Source organism: Pelodiscus sinensis, chromosome 9 (genome assembly GCF_052426305.1).
Source record: "Pelodiscus sinensis isolate ZL-2025 chromosome 9, ASM5242630v1, whole genome shotgun sequence".
Lineage (NCBI taxonomy): Eukaryota > Metazoa > Chordata > Testudines > Trionychidae > Pelodiscus > Pelodiscus sinensis.
Window position 1 is genome coordinate 62,080,329 of NC_143060.1, and position 15,565 is coordinate 62,095,893.

Sequence of the window (15,565 nt, forward strand, 5' to 3'; positions counted from 1 at the left end):
TTTGTAGGAGCATGGGAGTTGCTCGTCGTGGGGTGGAAGGCAGAGCAGGCTGCTGGTGTGGGGGGCAGGGCTTTTCTTATGCCACGAGCCCTTTTCCTTGCGGCTGCACCTTTAAAGGCTGAAGGGGAAGGGGGACTATAGAGTTCTGATGAGTGTGGACAGAGTGGCTACCAGGACACGTGAGAATCCCTGGAGGCCAGTTATTTTGAAATAACCACAGCTGAGCTGTCTACACACACCTGTTTCAAAATAACTATTCCAAAATAGGCATTATTCCTTGTGAAATTAGGGTTACAGAATTGGGACTCAGAAGCTCGTTCTTTTGAAATTATTTCAGAGTCACTGGCTTGCTGTGTAGATGCTCACTTTGTTGTTTTGAAATACCGTGAGTTATTTTGCAATAACGCTGTGGTATAGACATGCCCTGAGGTGCCACAGAACTGCTTGTTGTTTTCTCTGTATCTGTGTTAATCTGCTGTGGGCTGTGACCTCAACTCTATGCCTTTGCTGAGGAAGAACACTGCTTCTGGCTCAGCAGGGAAGGGTGGGGAGGTGTCCCATGTGACCTCAGTGATATGATCAGCCCGTCAAGTGTCAGTCTTAACCCATCACATATCTAATTTACTTAATAGCCACTAGCAAGAGACTTTATCAAAGACTTGCTGAAAGTCCAAATTGTCAGATGGTTCTCCTCTGTGTTGTTGACATTCTCAGGCCTTATAGATTGGAGGCATTATTTATTTTGCCTAAGTGGTGCTGGCTTGTCCCTATTATATAATTATTACTCTATTTTTTTTAGTTAGTTTTATTCATTTTTTCTGATATTTGAAAGAAGGCAATTGGTGGGTGATTCCCAGGATCACGTCTGTTTACCAGCAGGTAAAACGTTGTCCATTTAAATGGCTAGGTTTGTTAGCACTTCAGGCTTCATCTCAAGTCACTGATGTATCCAGTCGGAGTAATAATTTGTTCGTAAGTTTATCTGTTTATTTCAATACTACTTATTTTTGATGCTTCAATCTCTGTTGGTTCCTAATCTTTATTACCTAGAAAAGTAGATCTTGAATTGGCATCTTCAACATTTTTGGGATGAAGAGTAAATCCCAACTAATTTCATTTCTTTGAATATTCCGTATGAATGAACGACAAGCAAAAAGTTAAGACCCTGGTATTTGGCATAATGGATGGTCCGAATAGGAGAAGCAGACCCCACAGAGAATGGGTAGATGACATAGTAGATTGGTGTGGTTGGAGCTAGTCTACAGAAACTAAGCTGCTCAGCACTGGGCAGGGAAAGATGGAAGGAAATAGTGAGGGAGGCATCGGACACCAACAGGCATTGAGTCCATGGTGGTGGTTGATGATGATGATGATGATGAATTTCCTTGTCCTCCATTAACACAGCTAGCCTACCAGGAGTCAGTCTTTTAGTATGTTTAATTGGCAAAGGAATAGTTAAAAGTTGGCAGCTTTGTTCACCGTCTTTTTTCTGTGTTCTCTGTGTAACAGTGATTACTATTAACATACACAATGATAAGCATGCCTTTTTGTATCTGTTTGAGTTCCTTACTGAAGTTTTCTGGGCTAGACAGGTGTTTTACCTCCACCTCCAGCCAGAAAATACAACTTTTTTTTCCCCCTCAAGTAATTTCAATGAGCCCATTATGGCCCTAAGTGCTAGGTGGAAAGGCCTGGTGAGTAAATACTGCTGCCAGCAGATTTAAAAAAAAAAATGCAATGATATAAACCTGAAAAGCTGTCTGAGTCCAGCTATGAATTCCCCTATGGCAGTCTGGGGGCTATTGATATTAGGTTTCTGAATGGAGTCCCTTGTCTGCATCAACTGCGCCAACTAAGAAGTGTCTTGATTTAGCCAGCAGGAAATGACACTGCAGCCAGTACCTAAATATAGCGTGTGTGCACGTATGTCTGTGATTATGTACACGCTTTCTTCCACTCAGAAGTTTCTCTCAGAAACTGGAGAAGAGACCCGTCACATAGAGACAGGGCTGGCACAGCTATAACTCTAAGCATAAAAGACCACTGAGTTGTTTTGCTCTGAATATCAGAATCACAGTGGGAGGTCTCATGCTGTAGACGTGAGACCCAGAAAAGCCCTTAATTTCGTTGTCTGGTTTGCTCTCATTTTTATGGGGGTGAGAGGCAGTAGTATTCGACTTGAGCTTGTCTTTCTTGGAAAGGAAGGAACAATTTCAACTTATTTGTTCTTTCAAGACAAATACATCTGAAGGAGCAAGGGGCATGAAAGACTTAACTTTTTAAAAATATTTTTCCTATGTTTCAACAAAAAAGCAGTATGAAATCTGTTTTGGTCAAACAAAGAAAATAGTCATAATCTTGAAGTGTGTGTGGCAGCTGGTGCTTAACGTGAGTTTTTGGAAACTTTTTTAAAGCCAGAGTGTGTTGGTGCTTGTAGTGACTGCTCAGTTTTGATAGTTGTTGAATATTCATTGTGGTTTGATGGAATTGAGCAGGAAGTACTGTGCATTTTAGGATTGCGTTTAAGAATTAAACTGATGTACTGGAAACTGAGATTGTATCAGCTCACCTGGGGAATTCTGTCCTCGGAATATCATCAGAAAGGTAAGCAGTATTGCCAAACGCAAAAATAAAAAATCATCAGTCTTGCCTCATAAAGCCATGAGATTAACTTTAAAAATATTATTTTGAAAAACCATTTTGATATTTTTCCTTTCTGACTTTTTGGGTTTTAACTTCATGTTTTCAAACCTCTCTCTGCAATCCCGAGAACTAGAAACTTACTTTAAAAACACAACAAAAACAAAAACTGAGATTCTAATGGAATCATACTATTCCAGAAATGGTGAGTTTAAGGAAAATACCAAACATTGCAGGAGTCATAACAAAAGTTGATTTGGAAAAAAGGTGGTTTGGGATGTTCTCTGAGGTTGTGAATAGTTTCTACTTGGCATCTGCAGAACAAACTTACTTTGTCTGGTAGCTATTCTGTTAGGGTATGTCTACATTGCATTCTTCTTCTGAGAGAGGAATGCAAATGTAGGTGAGCGAAATTGCAAATGAAGCAGGGATTTGAATTTCCTTCGCTTCATTTGCATAATCACGTCCGGCCGCTATTTTGAAATACCCTATTTCAAAATAAAAAATGCTGTGTAGATGCGGTTATTTTGAAAGAAACCCCTTCTTTCGAAATAACCGGTAAACCTCATTTTTTGAGGAGTAAGGGTTATTTTGAAAGAAAGGGTTTCTTTCAAAATAACCGCGTCTACGCAGCATTTTTTATTTTGAAATAGCGGCCAGATGCGATTATGCAAATGAAGCACAGGAAATTCAAATCTACGCTTCATTTGCAATTTCGCGCTTCATTTGCAATTTCTCTCGTCCGCATTTGCATTCCTGTTTTTTGAAGAGGAATGCAGTGTAGACATACCCTTATAGATGCTTCTAGCTCACTTAGGTGTGTCTAGAGAGCACCTGTCAGAATAAGCTAAACAATTTGCTCAAGCTACGCAACTTGCATAATTTCAAGTCTAAATCAAAAGCGCTTATTTTGAAATTTGACACTGTCTACACAGTGCCAAATTTCAAAATAAGGCATTATTCCAACAAACCCCTTAACCCTCGTGGAATGAGGGTTACAGGGATGCCGGAATAGTGCGCCTGCTATTTTGGGAAATAGCAGGTGCTTTTAAAGACACAGCGTTGCTATTTCAGGATACTTCCGGTATCCCAAAAGAGCAATGCAGTCTAGACGTAACCTTAATCTTAGATGGGTGTGTTATTTTTCAGCTATTAATTTGCAGTAAAAGTTGTTTGTCTCCTCCCTCAAATTTATTTCCGCCATTCTATGTGTTTGATCTTTCTGGAAATGTGTATGGCACACAAACCTTTTTCAGAACTGTGGAAGGTTCACTTAAGCCACTTCAAAATATATTATAAAGTTAACAACAACTTGACATTTTGGTAGCAAGTCTTCCTAAATAACCTATACTTTGGAATTCTGTGGAAAAGGAGAGATGTATAGCACTCACGTGCTAAAAGTCACTGTTTTTAGCTTCCTCTTTCTCAAGTATCCCCAATATGAAGGATATTGCATTGAAGTTATGTTACCATAACTTAATATTTGAAGATATACACCCTTTCCTAGACCTCCTTACAATTCATACTTGTGGAGTCTTACTGGAATCTGTTCTGCTAATAGGGATGTAACTGTACTGGATTTCTCATCATAAGGGTATACACTGTTCCTCAACTATCTCTCAGGTCTTTGTGTCTCTTCATATTGCCTCTTTGACTTCGTTGTCAGTGTCTGTACTTTTGCTGCTGCTTGAGTGGGTGGAAATATAGAACATAAGAACAGCCATACTGGGTCAGACTCATCTTCTAGCCCAATGTCCTATCTTCCGACAATATCAGGTGTCCCAAAGGTAATGAATAGAGCAGGTAGTCATTGAGGTTATGTCTAGACTACATGCCTCTGCCGACAGAGGCATGTAAATTAGACATACCAACATAGTCAATGAAGCAGGGATTTAAATATTCCCCGCTTTATGAGAATAAAAATGGCTGCCGCGTTGTGCCAGCTCAGCTGTTTGTCGGCTCCAAGTGACAGTCAAGACGGGGAGCGGTTGACAAGGAAAGCCATTGTCGACTGATCCCTTATGCCTCATGAAACAAGATTTACAGGATCGGTTGACAACAGCTTTCCTTGTCGACCTATCCCTGTCTTGACTGCCGGTTTGAGCCGACAAACAGCTGAGCCGGCACAACGCGGTGGCCATTTTTATTCTAATGAAGCAGGGAATATTTAAATCCCTGCTTCATTGACTATGTTGGTATGTCTAATTTACATGCCTCTGTCGACAGAGGCATGGAGTCTAGACATACCCCAAGTGATCCATCCCTTGTCATCTATTTCCAGCTTCTGACAGAGAGGCTAGGGACGCCATTCCTGCCCATCCCAGCTAGTAGCCATTGATAGATCTATCTTCCATGCTTTTATCTAGTTCTTTTTTGAACTTTATTAAAGGCCTGTTCTTCACAACATCCTCTGGCAAGGAGTCCCACAGGTTGACTGTACATTGTGTGAAGAAGTGCTTCCTTTTGTTTGTTTTAAACCTGCTACCTATTAATTTCTTTTGGTGACCCCTAGTTCTTGTATTATGGGAAAAAGTAAATAACTCCTCTCTTCATTTTTTCCACACCGTCATGATTGTATAGAGATTTTATATAGATTTCACCATAGTAGTGGAATTTGTTTGCTGATGTAACATTCTTTATTCTGCTTGGGTGTTCCACCTCTTTCTGCACTGGGTGCCTGTCTTACCTATTTAGACTATAAACTCTACAAACATGGTACAAAAGGATAGGACCTGTTCTGAATAATCACTGGTACTAGAGTTCACTCACCATTAGGTGTCCCCTCACAGCCAGGTGTGGCTGTGCCACTCTCTGGCTGGGCTAGAGCCGCTGCCTATCGTCACTCCACTGCTTTCTCTGCCTGGTAACTGAGCCCTCTAGCTAGGGAACCATCTTTAGTTCACCCTTTCCAACATCCTGGTAGTTCCAACCAATGCTTTTTTTGTGTTTAAAAAAAAAGTGCCAGCACTCCAGGGGAAAAATTGTTGAGCTCTGACTGGAGGTGCCAGTACTGTGTCTGGAGGTGCTAGTACTGCATACTGGGCAGTACCGTCACAAAAAAAGCACTGGTTCCAACTAAAAGTCCAACTGTGCCTTGAAGAGAAAGAAGCACTTCTGCCTTCTGTGGGGTTCTTTCTCAGCCTGTCCTTGGCTTAATTTGCATCTCCTTTGCTAGGCTTGAGGATCCTTTTTATGGGCTTATACCAAGCAACTGCTATGCCTTTACCTTTGCTGTGATCCCCCGGGCCACTTCCTACCTTTTGTACCATGCTCTGCTCTGGGGCTCCCAATCACTTCCCTTGTTAGGCAGGGTCCCTCCCAAACCTCCACACATGGCGAGCTTCCTCAGTCACTTCTTTGCTTTGGTCAAGGTCTCCCTAGCCTTCCTGCCTTTTGGTCCAGCTCTGAACTTTCTATCTAGCTCTCATTTCAAATCTTTCCCCAGCTGGACTTTATCCCCACTTAAATCTGGTTGTCTGTGGGGCCTCATTACCCCCTGGTGGGACTTAGCCTGATTACCGAATATATTAGCCCTAGGCTCTTCAGGACACAAGGCAAGCTACCCTGTTATATAGTCCTTTTCTATTTTGGATGCCTTTTTAATGTAGTGACACAGAGCATATAGCAATTGAAGTGAAGCTGGTACCTTTAATTGAATGCATTTTCCTTATAGCTTATCCCTTTCTTAATTGCAGCTCATAATTAAAAATAATACATTTTACCCACATGTATAAATAGAATTGCATACCAAGCCAGGCATCTTACTTAAATGTGGCTCTGAGCTGTGTTTGCTGGCTCTATTCCATAGACTTGGTGTAGTGCCTGGCTTGCTTCCCTGCTGGACACAGCCTGCACGTGGGAAGCAAGCAGGGCTGCACTGAAGGGTCAGGAAACGGCTCTGTCTGGCGAGGGCACCAGTACTTGGGGAATGCAGCTTTCCACTCCCTTTTGACTGGTCTTTCAAGGTGATCCCATCCACTTTTTTGCTTAGAGAGCGAAATCTGCAGGAGCTGTGTCCTGACATCTGAGACCACCCAGCTGCTGCAAGGAGTGGAAAAGCTTCCTTAGCTGCCAGGTGGAGATTGCACCTCCCCAGTGTTTTGTTCCTGGTTTTTACTGTTCCATTTTTAATTTTTTTAAAATAAAAATCCACCAATTCCTGGGCAATTTAAAATACAAACTGAAAGGGAAAGGCCTTAATTATAGTTGGTTTCAACTCCTTCAGCCTGGGATGAAGATTTTTTTTTCCTTTACTGCTGTTAAATCCTAACAGACATCAAAGGTAATGCAGAGAACTCTTCTAAAAATTAAAGGAATTTACAACATTGAACTGGTCTATTTAAATTAGTCATTTAAAAAATAATCAGTCTGACAGTGGTGGATGGAAGTAACAAGTGATCTGTTTGGAACTTCATTAACAAAACATGTAGGTTTCCTTTCACTGATGACATGAAGGATCATTTGAATGAAAGCTAGCAATTTCCTTGGAGGAAGCATGATTCTTCTTGTCTTAATTTCTAAACACAACAAGACTAACTTGCCTGATGCCCGAGATGTTTCAATTTGCATTCCGTTCTCTACGTTCTCCAATCTGTTCTCTACCTTCTCCTTCCACTGTCCAGAGCACATTGGGAAGCTCCACCCTTACTACGCTTCTAGCTATAGTAGCTAGATTAAGCACATTTATTTTCTCAGTGACGCCTCTTCTTACTTTAGGAGCGATGCTTTTCCTATTGGTTCCCAGTCCTGTGAGTAATAATCACATGGAATGCCTTGTGCTGGGAGTGGAATGCTTAGACTGCTTGTGTGTGTCAGTTTCTTTTGCTTCCTGTCAAGCACAGCATGATTCTGGGAACGGTTCTACTACAGTCCAGCAGTTATGGCACAAAAGAGAATCTGCTTTGCTGCCTCTGCAATGAATCCTCTGATTCTGGTTTATCTGATTTCCGAGGTATGGTGTATGGAAATGCTGTACAACAGCCCTTAATGCTTGTGCTGCTCTGTATTCTGAAGAGAGGATTTGAAAAGAAAGAAATGTCTCTTTATTCCTTATAGGACAAGATTAGCTATAACAAATCTGAGGTTTTCTGTTTTTGTGAAGTTTTTTTAAAGACGATCATTAAAATGTGTCATATTGATCAGTTATACAGATTGTATTTCAGAGGCAGAGAGAACGTTAGTGTCTGCTATGATTCTGAAATGTCAGGTTTAGGACTGTCCTGTAACTTTTCTTTGTTTAGTGTTGTGCTGGGAAGAGAAGTAACAGTAGCGTGGGAAAAAAGTACCTTGTAGATTGGCTGAACCGGAAAGTGTGTGTGGCAGGAAGGGAGTAAATTCTCCAATGGGAACAAAGAACAGGAAGGGGAAAGGGATGGATGAGACACCTTTTCCCTTGATCGAACATGATGTAATTAGTCTGGAAGAGAAGTGATTTTCTAGATTGTAAGGCTTCATTCTGGAAGAGATTAATGCAGGAGTACTATAACATTAATTACTTTATGATCCAGCTAAAAGTTTAAAAGGAGCTAGAGTTTAAAAACTAGAGGTTTCTAGTTTGACTAGGAAGCAATGATAGTTCCACATCTGCTTTGAATTCCTATTGGCAACTCTGTATAGTACCACAAATGGTTTGAAGTGGGCAATGTTGCTCAAGGCTATGGAATAAGCAACAGGTGGCATACCTCCTGCTGCCTTTGGTCTGGGCTTTCCCTCTGGTTAAAGTATCCTCTGTTGAGCTGTGTGTGGGCAGGCTAGAAGATCTTGACTGGTTGTGGGGCTTGATTCAGCAGCATTACTAACTGAATTGATATTTTGCTCCTGCTATGAAGTTAACAGCTAGATTCATAGTAACTGGATATACATCTGCTCTAGCCATTCTCTAAGTATGGGCTGGTTGCTCATTTTATTAGCCACCATGGCTTGTGTGTGTGTGTGTGTGTGTGCGTGCGCGCGCTCTTTTACAGTCTCGGTCTTTAAAGCAAATGCATAATTGCAACCAGGAATACACTTGCACGCTGACTGATGTAATTTGAGGCTAAAAGTACAAATGTCTTTAAAGAGCGTGCAAGCCCTCATATCGCATGTGAGCATTTCTGTCCCTTTTAAGGGAGGACTGTCTAGGCTAAAGTAGAGAGGGGCTGAGAGCCAGAAGACTTCCTGTGTCTCAGGCTTGGTGTGTGCAGGAGTGGTCACATGATCACACGCAGTGTGCTAGGGCCTGGGCCGGGGTGGAGGCTCAGGGCATGAGCGAGGCTCTGGGGTGGGGCCAAAAATGAGGGGTTTAGCGTGCCCGAGGGGGCTCCAGGCTGGGGCAGAGGGTTGGGGTGTGGGAGAGAGCGAGGGCTCTGACCGCAGGTGCAGGCTCTGGCGTGGGGCTGGGGATGAGGGGGCTATGGGCCTGTGGCAAGGGCTTGGAGTGCAGAATGTTGACCATGGGCAGTTCCCGTTTGTGGCGCAGCAGGGCTGAGGCAGGCTTCCTTCCTGCTCTGGATCCGTGCTGCTGCCAAAATCTGCCGGATGTTCCTGATTGTGGCCATGGGGGATGAGTTGTGTGTGGCTTTATGCCCTGTCCTTGCCTGCAGATGCTGCCTCCATTGCCCATGATTCCTGGCCAGTGGTAACTTCTGGGGAGAGGGAGGCCTACAGGCAATGCCAATGGGAAGAGCTTCCCTGATTGCTGGGAGCTGGTGTTCACCGCTTCAGCCCAGCGTGGGGGAATGGCAGTGCGCAGAGCTGCCTCCCCCGGCCAGCAGCCGTCCCTTTCTGAGAGCAGCATAGGGCCATAGCATGCAGGCACGCTGCCTGAGCCCTGCTGGCCGCTGGACTTCTAGCAGCCTGGAGATCTTTTAGCTCTGGGCTGCAGCCCCTTAAGCCCCTGCATTAATCCAGCCCTGGACGTGTGACCTTGCCCAAGGCACTAAAACACTTTGAATGCCTTTGATGGAAGGCGCTACAAGAGTGTAATGAATGTATTATTTAATTGCTATTTATTTTTACCATTAAGACAGCTGCTTGTAGGAATTGGTGCTCCTGTCTGCTGCCACCAACACAGTTGTGTGCTTAATTATTTGACGTGTATATACGTGGCAGCTGTGCTAATATACAGACACTTGCGTATAATTTATCCATTGGGATTTTCTCATGTCTTATGGTACCCGTGTGGTACTTTCGTACTCTCTAAAACCAATTGGTATCGATAAGGCTACAGTAATCCATGTGCAAAAAACATTGAGCATACCTGCCGCAAAACATTAGAGAGGAAAATATCACTGGCTTAACACCTAGCTGCAGGTCTGTTGTTGCTAGTGGAGCTTGTAACTTTTGAGCCTGAGGGGCTCTACTGGTGCATAAGATACATTCCTGACCTAGACAAAAAGTTATGTTACTCACCAGTCCCAAAATCAGCAGATTATGCTGGGAAAAGACATAACCTCTGTGAGACCTCAAATACAGACCACTCGCTCCAGACATAAGCTTACAGTCCTCCTGAGAAGCATATTTGTGATTTCAGGATAGTTATAAACTCTGCCAGCATAACAACAGTGTATGTAACTATACAGGAGTGCCGCTAAGAAATAAAGGATTGTGAAATTAACAGTCACAATCACAACCAGTCATGTTTACTACAGTAGCATGAAAATGTAGTATGTGGAGGGAGAAGAAAGTAGAAAAATGGAATGCCTCTCACAGGAAAATCCCTCTGTTTTGATTTCCTGGCACTGAGCCTTGACCTCCAGTGGATCCATGCCAAATGCTTGCCGGCTGCTGGGACCGTGCTCAGGCCCTTCCCTATTTTATTTCTCACTGGCTTCCCCATTAGGGACATCAGCATCTTCATCCCCATTAGGGATGTTAAAATGCAATTTTGTAAACCTGTAGACACTGAATTTTTCAGTGGCTGCACATTTACATGGAGGGGCCAGGCGAGAGCCGGAGCTCATGGGGAACCGGCCAACTCCCGTCTGACACTCCCCCTTCCCTACCCTCCGCACTGTATAAGATTTCTCAATCTTACCCGAACTTCATCTTTAGAAACTTATGTTCCTTTCTCTTGTGGAAGAACTTCCAAAATGTAGGAATGAGTTTGAAGAAAGCTGATGAAATTCAGTTTCAACACAATTTACTATATATTTTCATATTTGCTTGAACAACCTTGATATCCTGTGGTCACACAGGTTGTGTTTGTGATGCCTAGACTGATATACAACATCCATTCTTGCAAAATCTGTACTTTTTGTTCCATGTAGTGCTCACAATGCTGCTGTAGCAGCAACTGTTTGTGTGCATTGGGTTTTGACAAATTCACAGCTGTCGTACATAAATTCCCTCCTCTTGCTTTGTTTGTCCAGAGGCCCTTCACCGCCCCTATGGGTGTGATGTTGAACCCCAGGCACTGACTGAAGCCATCAGGTGGAGCTCTAAGGAGAACCTGCTTGGAGCCACTGAGAGCGATCCCAATCTTTTTGTTGCACTTTATGATTTTGTAGCAAGCGGTGACAACACACTCAGCATCACCAAAGGTAAGTTGTGCTGTACTTTTTCCACATCTTTATGTGGCTTCAGTTTGTGCTTATCAAGGTGTTGAGTCACAGATCTGTGATAGCTGGGATGGTAGCATGTGCCTGTCCTAAATTAGAGGGAAAGCATGGCTCAACATGAACTGTCGTTTCTCTGCCGCCTTAAAGGGGAAATGTATTCCACGCTAACAGCAGCCGAGTTGCAACACTGCAGCTATGCCAGCGTAGAACTCCTACATCGACGGGTGGGGCTTCTCCCATCACTGTAGTTAATCCAACTCTCAAGGAGGCAGTAGATAAAAGAATTCTTCCATTGACCTCTCAACCTAGCTCTGTTGATGGTGGAGGTTAGGCAGGTGTAACTGTGTCATACTGTGTGTACCCTGGCAACCGAAGGACAAAACTTTTGTCACTCAGCAGTATTAAAATGACCCCCCCCCCCCCCACGAAAGATAAGTTTAGCTGACAAGAAGCATCAGAGTAAATAGCGTTTTGCCAGCAGGAGCTACTTCTGCTCAGCATTTTGTTAGCAAAAGAGCCGACAAACTGCGGCTACGCTGCCCGACTTTTAGTGATGTGTCTAAAGCCTCACTTAATGATGTGAATTTTTCACAACCATTCAGCATTGTCTCCTTCCCTGCTAAAGCTGTGGATTTAACAGTGAGAAAAGACTATACTAGAATCACTTGTCACTTCATTCCACTAAGAAGAGTGGGAGAAGGGAGTGTATCTGAAGTAGATTATGGTCTTTTGTAAATGGCTGATTCGTGTCTTGCAAGTAGGTGTTTTCTTTGTGTAAAAGGGACACCTACTGGATAATTGCAGAAGTTACTATCTGTAGTTGGTTCTTGGTGGTGATCCAGTGAGCATAATTATTTCTATCCTAATACACCAAAAGCCACCTGATTCTTAACATTCCCATTGCAATGTGAGACGTTTCATAGTTTTTCCTCAGAAATAAGTAAACTCTGGGGTTAGGCCTATCTATAGCTCTAATTTTCACTGCTAGTATCACCATATATCCTTCACCTTTGATAACACAGGGTTTTGGTTGAGGAGCAGTTAGCATAAGCCTCAGTGGTGCTGGGCACTAGTGACAAAACTAAGTATTCGGCAGTGAGAAGTTGATACCGTGCCTGCTTTGAAACGGTCAGCTTTCAAAACACTAGTTCTTCCCTGCTCCTGTCAGCAGCTGCTGGTTTTACAAGTATCTCAATCCCCACAGAAAACTAATTCCAGCAGCACTGGTGCCAATGTGCATACAGATAGTTTGGAAAAGGAAGGAGGAATTCCCTAAATAGCGTGGCTGGCAGCAAGGATAGGTAACTGAACAGCTTGAGAAACACTGAGTGGTAGGACTGTGATACTAGAGATGTGAGTGTATAGTCATTTAAACAATAAACCAATATGCTTGGGCTTATCGGTTAATCCAAAATGACTACACATCTCTCTCTTTCCCCTTGCTGCCTCTGTGCTGCCTCTAATACAGGGTGTGTCTAGACTACATGCCTCTGCCGACAGAGGCATGTAAAATAGGCTACCTGACATAGTCAAATATCCCCAGCTTCATTAAAATAAAAATGGCCGCCGCGCTGTGCCGGATCAGCTGATTGTCGGCACAGCGCGGCAGTTAAGACATGGCTCAGTCGACGGGGAAGCCTTTGTCGACCGCTCCCGGGAGCATTTTAGTAACTGTGTAAATGATTTTTTTTTCCAGCTAAACAGTTACTAAAATAAAGTTTATCTAACTTTTCTGTGTGATGCTAAGATCTAGACCAGTGATGGTCAACCCGTGGGCTGCATGTGGTCATTTGGGATTCCGTGTGTGGCCCACGTGATATTTTGGCAGGCAAGGGATTGTCAGATTCCACTGGCTTCCTTAGGCATAGTTTTTTTCCTCCCTATAGTACTCAAGTGACGCACACACAGAAGTAGGGCACGTGAAGTGAGGTGCGGGCTGATTGCACACAACACTGACTGTGAGAGCTGCACATTCCCTCTGCATCCAATCAAAGTGCTGCTATGATTCAGTTGGCAGCCCCCATAAATTTTAGGTATGCAAGCGCAGTGAGCAAAACTAGCCATCCTGGTTATGACAAGCTTGCAGCTCACTGAGATGAAGGGGGATCACTTATGCCACCCACTCATTAACCCAGGTTGCCCATTACTGACCTAGACGTGGTAATCTGTATGCAGGCGTGTCAACTTTACTACTTACATTATTGTCCATATACACATTTCACAGTCCTGTTGTCCCAACTCAAAGGAAATTGAAAATTTCTTTACATATACCAAGAAACATCAGTGTGGGGGTTTCCTGGTACTACTGTCAATGGCTGCCAGAAAAAATGAATCTTGCTATACTGCTATTTTAAAAGGGGTCGGTCCAACCTGGAATGAGGCCTCAACCTCCTAGAAAAGAATTCGTTTCCTGCTTTACAAATCTAAACCAGAGGAAGCATTGGAACTGGTTAACATAGGTGAAAATGTAGTTGCATGTTAAGTAAGTTATATCTGAATATCCACACTGGAGTAATTAGGGAATAATGTCTTAGCTCCAAATCTGAGGAGCAGGACAGCTATCAAAACTACCTCCCTCAGTTTTTAAATCTATGTTAAAAGCTCATCTGTATCCATTTTCTGAATTTTACTTTTCATCTACTTAAAAAATTATATGGAACAGTTTGGGATGGTTGTATTAGAGGGCCCTTGCCAAAGACTTGTGTCCCCTAGCTGCAAAGGTGGCTTAGGTAACCAGTGGTACGTGTACTCAAAGAAGACTCACATGATTTCAACTTGATTCCCACCCTTTTGTCCCCATCCTCAGGTGAGAAGCTACGAGTCCTAGGTTACAACCAGAATGGCGAGTGGAGTGAGGTATGTTCTAAGAACGGGCAGGGATGGGTGCCAAGCAACTATATCACACCAGTGAACAGCCTGGAGAAGCATTCCTGGTATCATGGGCCAGTGTCGCGCAGTGCGGCAGAATATCTGCTGAGCAGCCTCATCAATGGCAGTTTCCTGGTTCGTGAAAGTGAGAGCAGCCCGGGGCAGCTGTCCATCTCCCTCAGGTATGAGGGGCGTGTTTACCACTACAGGATCAATACCACCACAGATGGAAAGGTAAGGCGCTCTCCAGGGGACACAATGGGAAGTGCTGTCTCAATTGTCTTGTACAAGTGAGAGGTTTATTGGTTTAACCATAAAGAGGGAATGTCTGTCCATGCGATCTCTCCTAATCCAAGAAATAACACTTCATAAGAAATCATAGAATCCTAGAACTGGAAGGGACCTCGAGAGGTCATCGAGTCCAGTCCCCGGCCCCCACGGCAGGACTAAGCATTGTTTAGATGATTCCTGATATCTATCCAATCTGCTCTTAAATATCTCCAGTGATGGAGATTCCACAACCTCCCTAGGCAATTTATTCCAGTGTTTAACCACCCTGACCGTTAGGAAGTTCTTGTTCTATCCTCAGAGGCCAAGGAGAAGAATTTTTCTCCCTCCTCCTTCTAACACCCTTTTAGATATTTGAAAACTGCTGTCATGTCCCCTCTCAGTCTTCTCTTTTCTAAACTGAACAGGCCCAGTTCTTTCAGTCTTCCCTCATAGGTTATGTTTTCTGGACCTTTAATCATTTTTGTTGCTCTTTTCTGGGCCTTCTTCAATTTCTCCACGTTTCTTGGAATGTGGTGCCCAGAACTGGACACAATATCCAATTGGGGACCAATCAGTGCAGAGTAGAGCAGCAGAATGACTTCTCGTGTCTCGCTCACAACACTCCTGTTAATGCCTCCCAGAATCATGTTTGCTTTGTTTGCAACAGTGTCACACTGACTCCTATTTAACTTGTGGTCCACTATGACCCCTAAATCTCTTTCTGCAGTACTCCTTCCTAGACAGTCGCTTCCCATTCTGAGAATCCTGTTAATAGTCTTTTGTTAAGTGGGTGACTGGAGAGTAGAATGGTGGTAGTTTGGTGTGACTACAGATCTGTTTTAATTGGCCCTGTTAAGAATGGTCTATATGTGAGAATTGTTGAACCAATGGTTGCTTGCCTTTGGCACAATGAAGGGATGGTGTGTCGTATCTGAGGGAGATTCCACTGGTCCTAGAGAGACTGGAGACTGCACTTGTAGTTTTGGTTTTAAAATTATGGAAAGCATGGGGAAGGTCATCAGAGAAGCTAATCACACCAGCAGCTGTAGTTTCCCTACTTTATTAAAATAAATCTGCTTGTACTGCAGATGTGAACCCTACCTAGTGGCTTATCTGTTTCCCTATCAAAAAGAGCAAAACTGACTCTAAATTCCTCTCATTTATTTGAATGTTTTTACTGACCTTTCTTATACGATCACTGAAATCTTTCAGATAAGCTTTGGTGTTAAATGAGTTCTTGATCCTTTCTC

The 15,565-nt window shown here is 43.3% G+C and overlaps 2 protein-coding genes across 4 annotated transcripts in view; one reads left to right on the plus strand and one right to left on the minus strand.

Moving 5' to 3' along the window:
- ABL2 (ABL proto-oncogene 2, non-receptor tyrosine kinase) overlaps nucleotides 1–15,565 on the plus strand; it is a 79,338-nt gene that overhangs the window by 44,078 nt on the left and 19,695 nt on the right. Inside the window, exons 1-3 of one of the 3 annotated variants that reach the window (XM_014575449.4) lie at nucleotides 893–2,604; nucleotides 10,989–11,159; nucleotides 13,984–14,279. In XM_014575449.4, coding sequence (XP_014430935.2) covers nucleotides 2,538–2,604; nucleotides 10,989–11,159; nucleotides 13,984–14,279 — 534 coding nt within the window. In that variant the 5' untranslated portion in view covers nucleotides 893–2,537. Of the gene's footprint in view, nucleotides 1–892; nucleotides 2,605–6,820; nucleotides 7,592–10,988; nucleotides 11,160–13,983; nucleotides 14,280–15,565 lie in introns of those variants that run through there. The other 2 variants (XM_014575448.4, XM_075936854.2) reach the window with 2 other exon arrangements.
- The window catches only part of TOR3A (torsin family 3 member A), a 51,345-nt gene that overhangs the window by 1,974 nt on the left and 33,806 nt on the right, over nucleotides 1–15,565 (minus strand). The gene's annotated exons all lie outside the window — the stretch shown is intronic.